Consider the following 19497-nt stretch of genomic DNA (forward strand, 5'->3'; position numbering starts at 1 on the left):
CAGCATTCCATGCAGCAAATTAATAAAAAACTGTCACTCGTTAAAAATGTAAAATTGACTCTCATCTTGTTTTTGCTCACAAAAGAGCAGTGTGATTGAGCTTTTTAAAAAAAAAATTCAACTACAACTCCCAGCATTCCTTTTGGTTTCCCTTCGCGCTTGCCGTAGTTGACAAACGTTTTCAGACAGTTTTCAGACCGTCAGGACATTATAACTCACCGCCGCCGCTGTGTTTCAGTGTGACTTCTACCTCCAAGAAGGAGGACAGCTTTTCAAAAGGTAATTATAATCTTTTATCCGACATTGAAATCAGGAAAAATTTGCGTGTATGCTATCGACGGTGAAATTAAGTTAGCATGCTAATCTGAAAGCTAGCCGAATGTGTACCCGTCTCCATGGTGACGGGCTCCTTCCGCCCGGACTCTTTGGTGTTTAAACTGTGAAAGAGTTTCATCGATTTTTATGAACGTAAAATACGTCATAACATAAAAAATAACATAAAATTTACTCGGCGTTAATAATTGTATTCAATCCACCGGTTAATGTGGAGGAATATAATCTGCAGTTTCATCGGTGGTGGAAAGTAAACGGTGCGGTACTTAAACTACCTAAAGTAATTGTACTTTTGCTACTTGAGTACTTCTATTTTAAATTTTGTAAATTTTTCGCTCCACTACATTTAACTGAAAACTGTAGTTGTTATTTACATGTTACATTTTAACTCCTGGGGAAAATAAATATCGTTATTTAAGTGCAATTAATTTAAAAATACACGATATATACATCAAACACAGCATTAGCCATCAAATGATTGGTTGATAAGCCCATTCATTGATTGACAGAAAATTAATCAGCAGCTATTTTGATGATATTGAAAATTTCTCTGTTTAACATCACTGAAAACTGAACACATAAAAAGTCAATAATAAAAATAATTGTTAGTTGCAGTGTCAAAATCAACAAAAAACATATTCTGGTAGATTATCATTCATACTTTGCCTCATTTTTGTGTGTTCCATTTCTTGTTCCAGGTGTTGTCCAGGTGTTATGAACAACTATGAGGTCATCCGTCAGATCGGGGAGGGTGCGTTTGGGAAAGCCTTCCTGGTCAGAGACAAAGGTGGAGGTGGAGACAGGCAGTGTGTGGTCAAACAGGTCAACCTCAGAAAGGTAACAAGGGCAGCATGTGAACAGTTTCTGTCCAACACATGTTCTCGTAGCTCACCTGCAGTACAGTTATTGTTTATTTGTTGGTTTATTTAAAAGGAATGGTTTGATACTCTGGGAAATGAGCTTATTTGCTCTCTAGCTGAGAGTTAGATGATAAAATTCACACCGTTCGTCTGTCTGATTATTATGAAGCTACTGCTGTTTAACGGTGGGTGTCGGGAATATTTCTTGGTTGGGTGCAGTGACTTGTTAGTTCTCTCAAATAACCAGCTGTTACCCAGCTGTTCGAGGTTAATGTTGATTTACACATCACATGAGTTAAAGTGCTGGATTGTTAGTTTGTAAATTTCCTGCTCAGATGTCAGCGAGGGAAAAGGAAGCGTCAAAGAAAGAGGTGACGCTGCTGTCGAGGATGAAACACCCAAACATTGTCTCCTTCACCACCTCATTTCAAGGTGAGTGTGACTCCACAGTGAGCATGTCGTCATGTGCTGCTGTTTGCATCTACGTCACATTGCACACTGTTTACTGTACGTCTGTATAGAGGGGGGCAGCCTGTATATAGTGATGGAGTACTGTGATGGAGGAGATCTGATGAAGAAGATCAACATGCAGAGAGGAGTCCCCTTCACTGAGGAGCGGGTACACACACACACACACACACACACACACACACACACACACACACACATACCTGTGAGGAATTGTGCACTTTGATTTCGTCACCTGAAATTAATTTATTCACTTGTGAGGACGAAGGATCCTCCACATGTTCCTGTCATTAGGAAGTCTTTATAATTCTAACTAAAAGACACACACACACACACACACACACACACACACACACACACACACACACAGAGTTAAAGTGAGCTGTGTGTTCCTCAGATTGTGGCCTGGTTCGTACAGATCTGTCTGGGCCTCAAACACATCCACGACAGGAAGATTCTCCACAGAGACATCAAAGCTCAGGTAACTGTCCCGCTTCACTGCTGCACACACTCACACATCCACTTCATTCACTGCCGGCGACAGCCAGAGCCGGAGACATTTTGTTTTCGGGTTGTCCGTCCGTCCTTCCCATCCTCATGGACACGATATCTCAGTGACGCCTCGATGGAATTCGTTAGGACTCAAGGATGAACTGATTAGATTTTGGTGGTCAAAGGTCAAGGTTGCTGGGACTTCACAAGACATGATTATGGCCTTGTGAATGCAATGCTGCAGCATGGTTTGATCCCACTGTCGATTCCACTGTTACTGACATAAACGTGAGCTTTTCCCTACAAACTTCCTGCAGCCGCCTCTCCAGTCCACAGAGGCTGAAATTCGACACTGAAAACAGAAAGGGACTTGTATCTTGCTGACTGTACATCATGCATTCATGGTTGAACTTGTACACGATAAACAACATTATCAACGGCCCCCGAGGTTACGCTGTTTAATGAACGAGTATTATCATTACAGAGTTCAGGGGATTGTACGGCTGAACTGTCCGGAGCTCGGCTTTGTTCTGAACAAAGACCTCGCTGTGAGCCAACTCCCAGAATAACTCGACACGACCGGCCACAGACCGCGTCTCTGTTCGCAGCCATCACCGTCTTTCATCAATCATATCTGTTTCCACACACACACACACACACACACACACACACACACACACACACACACACAAACATGATACATGCCCAGTCACTGTTTTCCTGGTGAAACACAGATGTGCTTTCATTCCTGCTCTCCCTCTGCTCCAGAATATCTTCCTAACCAACGGGGGGATGAAAGCAAAGCTGGGGGACTTTGGAATCGCAAGAATGTTGAATAAGTAAGTCAGTGTCATCTTCACACACACACACACACACACACACACACACACACACACACACACACACACACACACACAGTGACAGTGCAGCTGTTTATCACTGAGCGCTCTGTAACACATGGAAGACTTCCAAACAAGTCATTATCATTCCACAAACTGCCGACCAGGACATGTAAACACACATGGTTGTGGAAATAATGGTCAGCCTGTTCGACTGCAAAAGGAAACTGATCTCACGATAAAATAAAGATGTGTCCTGTAAATACCACAGAGTGCATGCATGTATTTTAAGGTTTTGTCACACTAGATAAAATAAGACTTTATTTATCTTAGGGAGGAAGAAGGACAAAGAGGTAAGGAAACTAATTATAAACAATTTGAATAAAATAAATAAATTCTGTAGAAAACATACTGTAGTTTTCACCAGTTCACACTTTGTTTCACTTTTTTGTTTTATTTAAGTTATTTATTTAAGAGATTATGTCTCTATTTAAACTTGAAAATCACTGATGTAGTAGATGGAAATTAAAAGGTCTGTCTTTCATTTGGTCTGAAGTCAGCTGTGACAGCAGAGAAGCAAATTAGAAGCAAAGAAATAAATAAACAAGACTGAGAAACGGAAGAAGGGAGGTGTGACTTGGACGACCACTTTAAACACAGCTGGCAGTTAGTTGGTGGGAAGCCTGTGAGGGATCATGTACACTATGAGGGTTGACCACATACTTTTGTGTACTTCTGTTCTGGCCTGGGCCCTTTAATGTGAAGGTGAAGGTGAACCAGAACAAAGTAGAGCTCCATTATTTCCAAAAAAACGTCGAGGAGCCACACTGTCGCTCTGGGCGCCATGTTCCTTCGTCACCATGAAGCGGCGACAGTCAGAGACACAGGCGTCATGTTTTCAGATTGTCCGTACGTCCCATTCCCGTCAACGCGTTAGATCAGTGACGCCTCGAGGGAACTTCGTCAAATTTGGCACAAACTTGGATTTCTGTGGTCAAAGGTCAAAGGTCACAGTGCTCTCACATTCTTGTGAATGTAATATATCAGGAACACCCGGAGGGAATTTCATTATATCTGCTACAGACATTCACTTGCGCTCAATGAACTGAGTAGAATTTGGTGGTCAAAGGTCAAAGGTCAAGGTCACTGTCATCTCACAAAAAACTTTTTTGGCCTTAACTCATGAATTCATTCACTAATTAAGACACAATTTATCTCAAAGGATGAAATCAAGGGATGACATTTTATATCCAAAAGGTCAAAGTTCAACTTCACTGTGACATCATGATGTTCTGCTAAAACACCCCCGGCCATTATTCAACACTGTAACTCAAGAAGGAGAGACTGTGACCATGTCTCCTGACACTTGGCTGGTTGGCGGAGGGATACAACCACGAGGCGGTGGCTCTAGTTTCTCTTTACGTTACTATCTCTCCACTGCAGGAAACGCAAAGAGTGAGTTAACACAGAAAGACTGGAACTTTGGAAGATGTCCACCTGATCTGATATACTCAGACCGAAGCCTAAATATTGGCCTCTGGAATGAGAGAAAACTGGCTCCTGGCTGTTGTTTGAAGACAGACTTGAAAAACTGCAGTTACCTTCCACACTGAATCTGACTGACTGTGTTGTGTTTGTTAACTGTGGCTGTGCAGCACCATGGAGCTGGCCAGGACGTGTGTCGGGACGCCGTACTACCTCTCCCCGGAGATCTGCGAGAGTCGGCCGTACAACAACAAGACGTACGTACGGCCGTCACAACACAAACACAACCTGAACCATCCACAGTCACTTCTTCTTTGACGTCTCCCTTTCATTCTGGAATGAGCTACGGTGGCTTGTAGTGGACACAAAAATGCAAAGTCAATACAAGTGTGGTCAATTGATTGTGTTGGCGTGACTGAGACTGAGATTTGAACCTTGTGTAGCAGAATGTGGTGCAGCATTTTATTGAAACCAGAGAGTGAGTTTTGAAATCTGAGCCTCTGACCAAGTAATAAACGCATCATTAGTTTTTAACTGTGGAGCCAGAGTCTGCAGTCTGCTTACTGGTAACACCAGTCTCTAAAAGACAAGTCATAGTATTCAATAACATCACATCTGCTCTGAGAAATTATATATGACAGTTGCACTGACAAAATATTTTGGTAGGTTTCATTTTCATGAAGAAAAAAACCCAGCAAAACGGCCAAAGTTCATAAATCTCTGGGTTGTGTTTCAGTGTCGCGTCAGTTGTGTGGTGTCCCGCTGCGTCTCCAGCCAGATTTAGTTTTATGATTTACTGCGATGAATTCTGAAGCAGGAGCAGCATCATTCTTCTTCTGATTTTTGAGACATTGGGTCTTTGATTTCAGACAGAAAAGCAGTTTCTTAGTTTTAACCAGTGACACTGACGGATCTAATCAGCTGTAGCAAAGGGTTAATTAAGCTAATGATAGCTCCGTGAATTAATTGAAAACTTTTTAGTTGTTTTGAAATAAGAATCTAATAAGTGGGTCATAAATATGCACTTGATGGCAACATGCTAACAGACGGAGGCTAAAGCTACATGTCCCAGGGGAAAGTCGTCCACACCTCACCACACCTGTTCTTGTACTGCAGTGCAGAGTCTGTTAGTCCTTGTAAAAAAACACAAGATCAGTCTTATTTCTTTCGTTCAATGCTTTTTTTTATTGGCATTTAAAGTCAAGCAGAATGAAACGAATCACTGATAGTTAAACAAAGACAGTGTCATCTTGAGTTGATTTCCTAACTAATTACATATACTGTTCAAACAGATATCAGTATATTATAATATAGTGACTTTTCTCCAACGTCAGATGGTGGATAAGGTCTTTAATCCATCGACAAAAAGCTGGAGGAAATTCATCCTTCCATTTCAGCAGTACAAGTCGTCGAGCTGAAAGAGATGCAAAAGCTATCATGTCTTTTTTTTTAGATGTGTATCCTGTGGAGTTACTCCAAATACTGCAGAGGATTGGGTTATGGGTAACTCCAAAACATCTGAGAAGGTTTTAAATATTGACTGACAGAAACGATCTAGTTTTGGACGGAACCAAAGAGATCAGTCTTATTTCAGTGTAACGTCACTGTGTTTAGCTGCTCAGCTGTAGTTGTTAGAGGAGGAAAGGCTTTTAGGTTGAAGGCTAACCCATGTGCAGGACAGGCCTGTTGCTCCTGGTTACAGTGACAGTCGATGTTCAGGGGAGGGGTTTGCCCTTTTCTCTTGTAACCTCACATCAAAATGAACCTTGACCCTGTGCTCAGAGAGGATGTTCCCTCCACAGAGTCTCTACACGTCCCCGACTGTGACCGTGGATCGGCCGCGTGGGCGTGATCAGAGCGCTGCGGTAATACCGCCATTGCCTGCGCTCAGAGGGGTGTTCATTTCAACGACATGTACGAACACAGACAGAGACGAACGCACTCGCTCACTGACAGGAAACTTAGTCTACCCGCCTCTCCGGGTTCAGGTCTGTTCTCTTCTGCTGTGTTGTTCTCATACAGCTGAGGTCAGGGTGGCTTCCTCTTTCCCACACTCACAAAGAAATGCTTGTATTTCTATACTTGTGAGACATAATCTATGCCTGAGCCCCTCCTATTCCCACCCCCAACCTTCACCTAAACCTACTTCCAACCTTAAACCTAAAGTCTAAAACAGTCCTTTGAAGAAGAGACATGAAATGTCTTCAGTTCCTGAAAGTGTCCTCACTCTGAAAGTCGAAAAACTTTAATAGGCCCTCACAAAGATAGACAAACAAGAGAAAACACACATGCACATACTTGGTCCCCGGCCAAAAAAGCAAATGCCAGAGCAGTCGTATTCCCCCAGAAATGACTTTTCTGACGGTAGCTGTGCTCTGATTGGAGACTTCGCTGCTCTGGATTCTGACATTCTGACATTAAGGCTTTGTTCCTGGTGTTTATGACTTTAGCTCAGGGGGACAGGGGATGAGGCGAAGCCCTGCCCCGGCATCCTGTTTCAACAAGAGACATGTCAAGTTACACAAGATGTTCCAAAGCTGATGTTTTATGTTGACTTCATAGATCCACTCCCTGAATCTGTCGAGAGTCAAAACATCAGCACCGAGCTGGAGCACATTCAGAGTCTGTGTGTGAAGCTGTTATGGTTGAGATTAATGTCAGATTGCATTTAAAATCTTCTCTTCATCATGCAAATGTGTGTGTGTGTGTGTGTGTGTGTGTGTGTGTGTGTGTGTGTGTGTGTGTGTGTGTGTGTGTGTGTGTGTCCTATCTGCAGGGATATCTGGTCTCTGGGATGTGTCCTGTATGAGCTCTGCACCCTGAGGCATCCAGTAAGCTGCACCACACCCAGAACATCAGCAGCTGCTTCACACACACTGCTGGAAACACCGCTAACACCGAGCTAAGGCTAATGTAGTTCCTCTGCTCACAGTAGAGCCAATTCAGTCATGGTAAATGGGAGGTTCACACAAATGTTGCTGCAACTAACTAATAAGAATAACATTTAGAAAAGTCAGAGGATCATCAAAGTCAGTAGGATTCATCCTCTGGAAACCACGAATGTCTGTACATTCTCTCATTAAAGTCCATCCAATAGAAGTTGAAATATTTCAGTCTAGAACAAAGCAGTTGACCAACCAATCAACTAACTTATTACATTAGTTTCATTATCGATTAATCTGCCATTTATTTTCCTGTTGACCTTTGTTGCCTCAGTCTGTCAATGATTAATGAATCATCTAAATAATTGTCAGTTAACTAATTTCTGTCACTCTCCCTGTATCTATATACCTGTATTTATCTCACTGTATCTATCTACCTGTATCTATCTACCTGTATCTATCTACCTGTATCTATCTCACTGTATCTATCTACCTGTATCTATCTACCTGTATCTATCTACCTGTATCTATCTACCTGTATCTATCTACCTGTATCTATCTACCTGTACCTATCTCCCTGTATCTATCTACCTGTATCTATCTACCTGTATCTATCTCACTGTATCTATCTACCTGTATCCATCTCACTGTATCTATCTACCTGTACCTATCTCCCTGTATCTATCTCACTGTATCTATCTACCTGTATCTATCTACCTGTATCTATCTACCTGTATCTATATACCTGTATCTATCTCACTGTATCTATCTACCTGTATCTATCTACCTGTATCTATCTCACTGTATCTATCTACCTGTATCTATCTACCTGTATCTATCTACCTGTATCTATATACCTGTATCTATCTCACTGTATCTATCTACCTGTATCTATCTCACTGTATCTATCTACCTGTACCTATCTCCCTGTATCTATATACCTGTATCTATCTCCCTGTATCCATCTACCTGTATCCATCTACCTGTATCCATCTACCTGTATCCATCTATCTGTATCTATCTACCTGTATCTATCTCCCTGTACCTATCTACCTGTATCTATCTCCCTGTACCTATCTACCTGTATCTATCTCACTGTATCTATATACCTGTATCTATCTACCTGTACCTATCTCCCTGTATCTATATACCTGTATCTATCTCCCTGTATCTATCTACCTGTACCTATCTACCTGTACCTATCTCCCTGTATCTATCTCCCTGAACCTATCTACCTGTATCTATCTACCTGTATCTATCTCACTGTATCTATCTACCTGTATCTATCTCACTGTACCTATCTACCTGTATCTATCTACCTGTATCTATCTCCCTGTCTTCACCTGCAGTTTGAGGGCAGCAGTCTGCGGCAGTTGGTCAGTAAAATCTGCAGGGGGCGCTACAACCCAGTGCCCAGCCGCTACTCCTACGACCTTCGCCTGCTGGTCACCCAACTCTTCAAGGTCAGTCCTCTCGTCATCCTCAGGGTGCGTGTGTGAGTGAACAGTATAAACAGCAGGTGCAGAACTTGTAGCTGAACAGCAGCGAGTTAGATTCAAACAGCTGGACTTCAAACTGTTGAATGAAACTTGAACATCACGTACTTGAACTTTGGTGAGTAATGACTCAGACTTGACTGATGACTCAGCCTCAGTGGTGGATGCAGAAGAATTTGTGTAATTAAAATGACTTGAGGGACTTGAGTATTTCAGGATCAATGATCTGATGATGTCAGAATCAGAGACCAGTCATAGTGAGAAGTTTCACCTTTGGTGCTTTACCTACATTTTACTGATGATACTTATGTAGTTTTACTTATGTAGCATTTCTTGCTCTTGGTATTTTACTAAAGGATCTTCAACCACCGGCGACATTTCTTTTACCTGATTCCCTTTATTTCTACTGTGTGGGTGAACAGATGTTTGTGGGTGAACAGATGTTCAGATCTGTGGGTTTGCCTGTTTTTGTTAAAATACAAGAGCAGGAACCATTAAAACAAGTGCAAACGGGGAACTATTGTAACATGTTTTCGTGAGAAGTCACTGTTTAATTAAAAGTTCACCGGAGTCAGAGAAGCTTCCGTTAATCACCTGCTCAGTTCTCTGGGTTCAAACTGTGAAAGGAGCGTTTTTGAAGAGGAAAGTGTAAATGTTGAATGACAGGAAGCTGCTCGGGATGTGATCCTGGGCTGAACACGAGGAAGCTCTTATTGTCTGACTGCAGACACTCAGGCTCTTGGTTCATCACTGTCAGGTTATAAACAGGTTCAAAACCTTCCACCTCTTTAACGTGTTTACAGCAACCTTTGATCAGACTTCACCAAACTCTCACATGTATTTAACCTTTGACCGGTTCACTTCTCTGCTGTTGCTGAGTGTAGAGTCATCACATCCTGCACCACAGTGTGTCACAGGTCAAGTAGGCACAACAGCTTCAGTGTCTGTAGAAGACACAGTGTCCGACACAGAATTGAACAGATGTATTTTGAGGATAAAACAAAGATTGGATGATTGAATAATTAACACGTCTTCCTGAAAGACTCTGTTGTTTATGTTCATTGACCATTTTCACTTTCATTATGACACACGCACATTTTTCAGGTCAACCCCCGAGACCGTCCCTCGGTCTCTTCTGTCCTCAGGCGTCCCCTCCTGGAGAAGCACATCAGCAAACATCTGGACCCGCAGGTAATGAATCTGATCGATTCACTGAGTCAGCGGTTAATCCCAGAGACGACACACTGATCTAAGCAGGTTTAAAGCAGTTAAACTCAAAGCAGACCGTGTTCAGACTGAATACAGTTGATCTGTGGGTTTCCTGTTGTTGGACATCAGCCACTCACAGCTGGAAAAAATATGAAATAAACTGGATGGTGGTGAAACGGCTCCAAAATAAACATGAGTGGCATGATAAAGTCGAAGCCATTGACAACTAATGTCACATGTATTGCGGTTCCTGTTAATATGAAATAGTAAATTATGTAGATTTTATGTGTATAGTAACTACTATATATAATAAATATATATATAATAAAATTAATGGTCCATCTTGGCTTCTTCTCCAGGTTGTTGAGACAAATATAAATCACTTAAACACATCAAAATTAAACGATTTGAATTTTTGATCACCACCAGCATCGTTTTCACACTTTAATTATGTGACTCACTTTCCATTTGTCCCAACCCACGCGGCTCACGCAGGCTGCTTTCCTCCTGTCAACCTCAGCAACCACAGGAAGAATTATTAGTGCTTCTTTGTAATTAAAAGGTGTTGGACATGTAGCTGTGACAGCTGTGACAGCTGTGACGTTATGTCAATCATCTGGATTTTATATCTCGTAGTGTGAGAATTTCATCAGGCCAAACTGAGCAACTACATTTCCTGACCTGACTTGAAGTCGTGGAGCTCGTTGTGTGTGAACAGCTTGAACAGAGTTTTTAAAAGTTGGGTGCTGAATTTGTGAATCCTTAAAAAATATACACTTACCCCGGAAACTACACCACTGATATGTTTTAATGCAACACAACAGATCTGCCATTGATTCTACATTCTAGATGAAAATGATCAAGAGCTCTTCAAACTTAATAAATATAGTTCAGATGAAACCTCTGACTGAACAGTGTCTTCTGGAATGCATTAGATTTTATAGGTGTACCTAATAAAGTGGCCACTAAGTGTAAATATCTGAAAGTGTTTTTTGACATTGTACAACTTGAAATTGATTAGTGAATATATTTAATCAGACAGCATAAGTTCAGATCAATAGTTTTCAGTATCATGTTTAGATTTCAGCATCAACGTCTCAAAATGTGTGTGTGTGTGTGTGTGTGTGTGTGTGTGTGTGTGTGTGTGTGTGCATGTGGTTTCCTGTGCATGCAGGTGATGCAGAAGGAGTTAAGCCACACGGTGTTGTGTCGAAACAGAGCGGCAGCATCGCGAACCGCTAAAACAAGAGCAGGAGCGGCAAACACAGCAGGTGACACCGCACACACCTGAATATGTGACACCACACACACCCGACATGAGTTTATTATCGGTCTGATCCAACAGCCCTGCAGTAAATCCTCCTCTGTGAAGGTCATAATGTTCGGTCTGTGTGACAGCCGTGCGGCTGGTGTTGCGTTCACATTGAGAGTGTGTACGTGTCGTCGTGGTAAAGTGTGTGGTACTGGAGAGACCGACTGTAGCAGGAACTACCCCCGAGGCGGTTTTGAGCAATATGTCTGTCTGTGGAAAGATGTTGTCACTGTGAGAGAGTCACAACCTGCAAGACTCAGTCACGACACTTGGCAGTTGTGTATTTGAGATCAAAATGAAGGCAGAGTTGGAAGATGAGTGTGAACGTCAACGTTCGGGTTTGATGGTCTTTGGTTGAAACTGTTTCAGGGAGGTGTTGATCATTTTACAGGAAGTGGTCTGTGGTGCTGTTGAGCTGTGCTGTGTTTCTAACATTTAGTCTCCCCCCAGTGAAATACAGATGTAAATGTATGAAAACGTTTCAGCAGATTCTGTGTTTTGTTGATTGTTGAGGTGGAAAGAAGTAAATCCAACCCCTGCAGGTAACAGCAGGTACAGGAGGGCTCACTGAGTTCTGACTTAGACCTTAGCTGCAGATGAAGTGGACAAAACATTGAAGACACCTGCACCAGAAACTGCAGCTTTCAAAATGATCTTTCTCTCCGAGGGTGTTGAATGTGGAATCTGGCGCCACCCAGTGGTCGTTTCCTGGCAATGCGTCCAGATGGATTGTTGTTCAGGTTGCTGCTCCTGGCTCCGCTCCAGCTGCCAGCCTTCAACACATGTGATGAACTGCAGGGAAACACGACTCTCTCCTCGGCCACATCCTGAATCCTGACTGGGTTGATTGTAATCGCGTCACATCTTGGCGCACGTTGTGTTTTGGTAACATCAGAACACAAAGTTACTGCTGCCTCAGTGTCTGGTTTTACTGGCTGGTCAGCTTCACGACAGTTAGCTGACTCATTCGTCTCATCTTTTGTCTTTGCTCTGACTCACAGCGTATTTTTTCATGGTTTATACAGAGACAAAAACTAGAATGAAAACTTTTTAAACTTTGAGCCACTGACTGTTTCAGACAGAATAACAGGAACAGGAAGAGCGGACTGAACAGGCAGCTGATGCCACCTATGGGTGAAAACTGTATCAGGGAACAAAAACTTTCACAGCCAAACAGAACGACAGTAAAACCAGACAACCACAATCAGCAAAGAATTAATTAAAACAATTACTCATAAAAAACAACAAAAAATAAAATCCCCAATGAAAGAATCCAGCTTGTAGTTAGTTCATTTAAAAGGCGTCTAATACATGAAACTACTGCAGTTTCCTCTGTAGATTACTGTGGACATGTTGAATATCTAAGGTTACATGATTATTAAATCAGGTAGTTACAAGAAGTAAATGAAGGCAGAGGTGTGAGGTGGTTTGGAGATTTATGAATCAAATCAAATCAAATAATAAAAATCTAAAATACATCAAATAGAAGCAAAAGTAAAAACACCAGATAAAATATACAGGAGGAAAACAGATATAGGACACTGGTTAAAAAGCAACTGACAAGTAATTGACAAATGTCCACTTCCTGTTAATCTAACCTGAGGCTCTGCTGTCGTCCAGAGAAGACACACAAGTCCAGAGGAGCAGAGGGGCCCGGGGCCGCCGTGAAGAGGCCGCTCGCCAAACCAGACTGGAGGGTCCCACTCCGAGTCTACAACCCTGCTCCACACAAAGTAATGATAAATGAATGATGATAATAATAAATTCATTTTCAGTCACTTGTCTTACTGTGACGTTTCAATCCTCAGACTATTTCCAAACTGTTATTGTTACTTTTACTTCAGCAAAAGATCTCAGTGCTTCTTCAGTTATTGCTAATTGCTAAATGGTAATTGCTAATTGCATTGATTCATTTTCTCTGCTGCAGTTTGTCTCCTTTTATTTCAGTTTCATTTCATTTCATTTTAAATGTAGTTTGAAGTTTTTCTGTTCTCTGTGTGAAACACAGTGTTACAGAGGTTTTATATAAAAACTGTAGTTACCACGTAACTTTACTAAAGGGACAGTTTGTCATTTTGGGAAATGTTCTTATTTGTTTTCTTGCTGAGAGATTGTTCAGATTCTCTTACGTCTCTTACGTAAATGTGAAATAAAGTGAATGGATAAGATGTTCACGTTGTGCTGAGAGAGTATTGAGCTGAACCCCTGTGTACCATATCCATTATGGTACAGTATATTCCTGTTGTACTAACAGCACATGCATGTGTGTTTGCAGCCTCCTCATCAAAGAGCAGCTGCACACAGAGCGGTCGCTGGGCAACAGAACCAAAGGTGAGTAAAAACATCGGCTCAGGATTAGACTGAGCCGACCTCTGAAAGCTCCCTCAGGTATCAGTTCATCATCCATCACTCACAGGTGACATCATGATGTTTGACATGTACTACTGATGCAGGTTTAATGTCCAGCAGCCCGACAGCCACTACCAGCACTACCACGCCCAGCTGGACGCCTTTCAGAGGAGGAACAAGGAGGACGTCCTTCCTCCTCCTCCTCCTCCTCCTCAGGAGAGAGACCACGCTGCTCCTCCTGTGGAGCCGTACCAGCTGTGAGTGACCGTGCACACAGGGCTGCAACTAACAACGATTATCATTATCAATCAATCTGCGGAGTATGTTCTCCATTGATCGATTGATCATTTTGTCTTAGATTGTCAGGAAAGTGAAAAATGTTCCCAGAACCCAAAGTGACGTCTTCAGATTGTTTGTTTTGTCTGAACAAGAGTCCAAAGACTGAAAGAGGAATTTTAAATTTTACTGGTGAAAAATGATTAAACACAATATGATAATTGATCATTCAAAATAAACTATTTCAACTCTAGCAGCTAACTGCACCACATGGTCACACTTTTTATAATCACATTTTTTTAAATATGCAAACAAATCAATCATATGAAGCTACAGCCAGCAGCTGGTTAGCTTAGCTTAGCATAAAGACTGGAAACAGGGGGGAACTGTTAGCCAATCCACCAGCCAGCACCTGTAAAGATCACTGATTAACACATTATATCTAGTTTGTTTAATCTGTAAATTATGCTTTTATTAGGGGGTTGTTATGCTAAGCTAAGCTAAGCTAACACCAAATGGCTGTAGCTTCATATACAACATACAGACATGAGAGTGTTAACAATCCTCTGATCTAACTCCCAGCAAGAACGTGAATAATTGTATTTCCTGAAATGTTGAACTTTTACTTTAAGTCATTAATTTGTTTTATCATGTTTTAATTAGTTTTTTAATGAATGAATTTGTAGCTTGGGGGTTTGATTAAAGTCAGTAACACTGTACCATCAACAATACTAACCACTGTCTCTGTGTGTGTCAGTGTGGCTGCGGCTCGTAATGAATACCTGCAGAGGAGACAGGAGGCCAACCAGTACAAGCTGCGAGCAGAGAAACAGCTGGTAGGCAGACGCTCAGCAGCTCTGCAGTCTGTACCATCACTCACACACACTGACTCAAATACTGATCAATCATTCTGGTCATTTTTACTATCAAATCATCAAAGATCCTTCTGATTTAGATAAATCCCACAAACAGGAAATGCGTGTGAACGACTGAAACGACAATGTGAAATGTGTTTTAAGAATAAATGGAGCGCAGACTCACAACCTGTTTTCGGAGGCTGCTGTCTTGTTTTTACTGCAGGTTTGACCTCAGGCCTGTAAACCTCAGGACTGCCATGCAGAACCAAAACAGGAAGTCAATGTCCTTTTATGGGCTCAGTGAGAGAGATGAGGAGCTCTGGTCTAACAAAGGTTGAGTTGAACATAAGCACGTTACAAAAGTTATAAAGAACAGCAGAATTAAAAAGTGGAATTGAACAAATTTAACATCTATGGACTCTGACACGCCCCAGAATAATCATGTAAGGAAGAAAGTAGAGGACAGGAAGGACAGTGGAAAACCTATTTTAAATCTGATTTTATAAATGGCACCGCAACCTCTCTGACCTTTGACCTTTCCTCTCTGACTGTCAGGGTCTGCGGCCGTGCACAGCTGAGCGCGACAGGAGGCCTGGAGGTCAGGAGCAGGAAGAGGGACGATCCGAGCGCCAACACCCGCCTCAGGACAGGAGGCAGGAGGGACAGCAGGTGGGACAACGACATCATCCCCAGTGACTCCACACGTCTCAGCCTCAGACACACTCAGTGGTTTACTCCATCAAAACCTGCTGTGTGTGTGTGTGTGTGTGTGTGTGTGTGTGTGTGTGTGTGTGTGTGTGTGTGTGTGTAGGAGTACCTGCGTCAGCTGGATGTCATCAGACAGCAGTATCACCAGGAGATGATGAGGCTGAGAGCTGAAGCAGAGGTACTCAGCTGTTTCTCAGCTGCCTGTGACGTCAGTGTTTCAGGACAAAATAATGACAAATATAATAATAATAACAATAAAATACATCATGATTGGTTGATGGTTCAAAAGGCTTTATTTTGCCTTCTTTTAAAGTCATAAGTATAAATATTAGAGTGGAAGTCATCAGGGGGCGTTCACAGGCAGCTGTTTATAGCAGTTTCATATGAGTTTTCAATTTCAGACCACACACAGTCCAGCATTACACCGGGTTTATGTTCTGACCTGGTCGTGTTTATTAAAGTATCACTGCAGCAGTAAAACTTTATTTAGTTTATTTACTTATTTGAATGGGACAAAGAGTTTACAGCTGCTGCTAATTCTCGACTCTCGTCCCTAGTTGGGCTTTTACATGTGTTATGGAAGTGAAACAGTCAGTAGTGAAAACAACACAAAACAGGCAACACAGCTGAAAATATCCTACAATTAGCTAAAAATACACAGATGTTCAGTCTGAAAAGAGACGACAACAACAACAACAACAACAACAACAAGCTACAAGCAGTCAAATAAAAACAATTTGAGTTCAGATGGTGATGTGTTGAGTCCTGTTGTTGCCGTTCACCACGTTCCTAGTTAGTTAATGTGTGTTATTAGTTTGTCCTTCTGTTTGCGTCTCAAAATAAAGGATCAATACACAGATACAGAATAAGACGATGATATGATCTCCCTCTGCTCTCTGTCGGGCCTCAGCCGCAACAGAAACATGAAACGTTTGTGGTGGAGAAACCCAGAGACCCAGAACCTTCTGTAGACAGTAAAGAGCAGCAGCAGGACGCCGCACCTGCACAGGTAAATCACCTCATTCACTCTCATTCCAACACATGCACACAACCCGATCCGCCCATCGTGGAGCTGTTCTCCGCTGATAAAAAATAAAGTTGTTTCAGAAGAAACTGCACAGGTCGTGTTTGACCCGTGAGCTCTGAAGGAACGGTGGAGAATCACAACAACACAGTAACAGCTGTTCCTCCTGTGTCTTACTGCCGCTGCAGGACGTCGACGCAGCTCTGAGGCAGATCACGGATCAGACGAGAGCGCAGGAGAGGAAACTCAAAGACAAGGTGAGATAAGAGCAAACACACATTCAGCTGCAGTACGAACCAGGTGTTTGACAGGTAAATAACTGTGAGTCAGACAGGCATGAAGGAATCCTGTGGCACCTGATTCAGGAAAAGAAAACAGCACAAACCTGAAGAAAGATGAAAGTTCGATCAACTGTTGGCTCGGTTTGTCATTTCTGCAGAAGGGAATCATGTTTGAGATCCGATTAGATGACGACGGGATGAAAGACGATGCAGAGGAGGAGGAGGAAGAGGAGGAAGAGAGAGGAGACAAAGAGGAGGAGAGAGGAGACGAAGAGGAGGAGGAGAGAGGAGACGAAGAGGAGGAGAAGGTAAATATTTTCCTTTTTCACAGCTGCTGCTCGTCTTCTCTTTCTTTCTCTCACTCTCTCCCGAACTCCCCGACCAGGACGAGGACCCTCTGAACCGGACTCTCAGCTTCCAGGAGGGGGAGGAGTTGAAGCTCAGGGATTGGTCAGAGGTGAGGAGGGGGTGGAGCCAGAGGACTCCCCAGACTCTGCTGGATGCTCTCGGCAAGATGGACATCGACTCCGTCAACAGCACTGCAGTCGAGGCTGAACAAGGTGCAGCTCAGCTGTTAGTGATCGATTATTAGTAACTGAAGACTCTCTGCAGATACATATTTATATCATGTTTCTCATTATTTAGACCAGCGTTGTGCAGCTGTGACCTCTGACCTTCTGTCCAGGGGGCGCCACTGTGCCAAGTTATCACACAGAGCTTTAAATTCAAAGCTCCTGCTGAGACAAACTGGATCGTTGCAGAGCAGTATGACTCGTGTATTTCCCATGTCCCTATTGGCCCACAGGCGCGGAGGCGGCAGGTCGCAGGCAGTGGGTGGACGGCCCCCCCAACACCCTGCTGAACGCCCTCGCTCAGGCTGAACTCACATCGTCAACTCTGGCCTCAGCGACTGCAGGTCAGACGTCACTCTCTCATCTGACTGATCGACAGCAGAGGAGTTCACTGCACTGACTTCACTGACGTACAGGAAGTGGGAAAGTTTAACCTGCTGTGCTCGATGTTCACTGAAGTGTCTTTACTCTCAGATTTAGAACCTGAGCAGGACGGAGACGAGGAGGAGGAGACGGAGGAAGACAAACAGAAGAGGAGGGAGGAGGAGGAGGACTCTGATGTGGAGATGGATGAAGAGCGTCTGGAGCCGAGGTCAGACGATGACGACACGTAAGTCAACGCTCACTTCTGTTCATGTCGCTCTGCGCTCGCTGCAGACCGGCTTCACTGTTTCCATAGTTACAACTCTCTAACGTTGTAGGACACCTGTTTGAGCTGTAACCTGCATGTTCTGTTTAAATAGCAAACGTGATCTTTGTCTTTGAACTGTTTAACTTCCTCTGCTCCCGTCAGGAACTTCGAGGAGTCGGAGGACGAGCTGAGAGAAGCGGTGGCTGATTCCATGAAGAACCTGTTTGTCATGGAGGACGGGAGCTCAGACGAAACAGAAGACGCAGAGGAAAGGGTAGAGGTGCATGATGGGACGCAGGACAGCGAGGACGGACGTGCAGAACTGAAGGATTCACGTGCGGACGTCGGGGTCGTCTCCTCCGGACCTAAAGAAGGTGACGGTCAGTGTGAGTGTTCAGACGAGTCCCAGACCGATGACGATAACGCGTCTTTAAATAAACAGCAGCAGACGACCTGAGTCATCGCTGCATTAACACCATACACCTGTTGGACGAAGCCGTTCCTTATTCGATCATTGGAAAGACGATTTCAGATTTCCTGTTAAACTGGATGAGCACTTTGAAGGAGACTGTTTATTTATTTTTCAACAAATCCCATGTACAGACCCAAACTGGCAACATGTTACTCTGTCAGCCCCGAGCCCATTGGTTCCTACTGAAGACGTAAATCTTTACAAACACCTCACAAATGTGTAGTTTCATTTTTATTCCTCTGCCGGCGCCAGTCAGAGCAGGAGCCATATTGTTTTCTGGTTATCCGTCCGTCCGTCTCGTTCTTGTGGACACGATATCTCAATAACACCTTGACAAAACTTCCTCAAGCACTTCCACAAACATTCACCTGAACTAAAGGACGAACCGATCAGATTTTGGTGGCTAAAGGTCAAAGGTCAAGATCACTGACAAGATGTCACACGAGTGGTTGATACTTTATCTGACTCTGGAGAAACAGGGATGTGACCTGAAACTAGTTTGAGTGGCGGAGGGATACGAGCACGATGAGGAGGTTCTAGTTTAAAAATGACTCAGCAATTTACTACAACAGCTGCTCACACTAGCTTTTATAGAACAAACAGGAGGAACTGTTTTCAGCGGCGGATTAATACACATTTGGGGTTGTCGTGAGTTTTTGTGGCATCAGGACAGTGTGTGTATGTGTGTGTGTGTGTGTGTGTGTGTGTGTGAGACTTGAGTCAGAATAAACTACAGTGTGTGTGTTCATGGTGATGAAGGAGCATGTCACTCAGTCACTGATGTGTTTAAATAGTTAGTTGGAGCTCTGTGGCTCAGAGGAGTAACATGTACCAGACTGTGACACACACACACACACACACACACACGTTTGAATTGTGATTGTAAAACAGAAGCTGCTCTCTGTGATAATATTGTTTGTGGCTTTGCTTTGCTGTAACACTGTTTCCCGC

General features: G+C 43.1%; 1 protein-coding gene across 1 annotated transcript; it reads left to right on the forward strand.

Annotated features, from left to right (window-relative positions):
- Nucleotides 1–89: 89 nt before the first annotated feature.
- On the forward strand, nucleotides 90–19300 carry LOC130177902 (serine/threonine-protein kinase Nek5-like). The gene is made up of 24 exons (XM_056389904.1): nucleotides 90–279; nucleotides 1032–1170; nucleotides 1529–1625; nucleotides 1715–1812; nucleotides 2059–2142; nucleotides 2922–2992; nucleotides 4648–4734; nucleotides 7254–7308; nucleotides 8709–8822; nucleotides 9960–10046; nucleotides 11239–11335; nucleotides 12997–13109; nucleotides 13652–13707; nucleotides 13830–13982; nucleotides 14759–14837; nucleotides 15414–15527; nucleotides 15670–15744; nucleotides 16477–16575; nucleotides 16779–16847; nucleotides 17030–17179; nucleotides 17257–17431; nucleotides 17677–17787; nucleotides 17918–18053; nucleotides 18237–19300. The coding sequence occupies exons 2-24, from the start codon at nucleotides 1048–1050 to the stop codon at nucleotides 18529–18531; spliced, it is 2538 nt and encodes an 845-aa protein (XP_056245879.1). The 5' UTR covers nucleotides 90–279; nucleotides 1032–1047; the 3' UTR covers nucleotides 18532–19300.
- The last annotated feature ends 197 nt before the right edge of the window (nucleotides 19301–19497 follow it).

The sequence above is a fragment of the Seriola aureovittata genome, chromosome 11 (genome assembly GCF_021018895.1).
Source record: "Seriola aureovittata isolate HTS-2021-v1 ecotype China chromosome 11, ASM2101889v1, whole genome shotgun sequence".
NCBI classification, from domain to species: Eukaryota; Metazoa; Chordata; class Actinopteri; order Carangiformes; family Carangidae; genus Seriola; species Seriola aureovittata.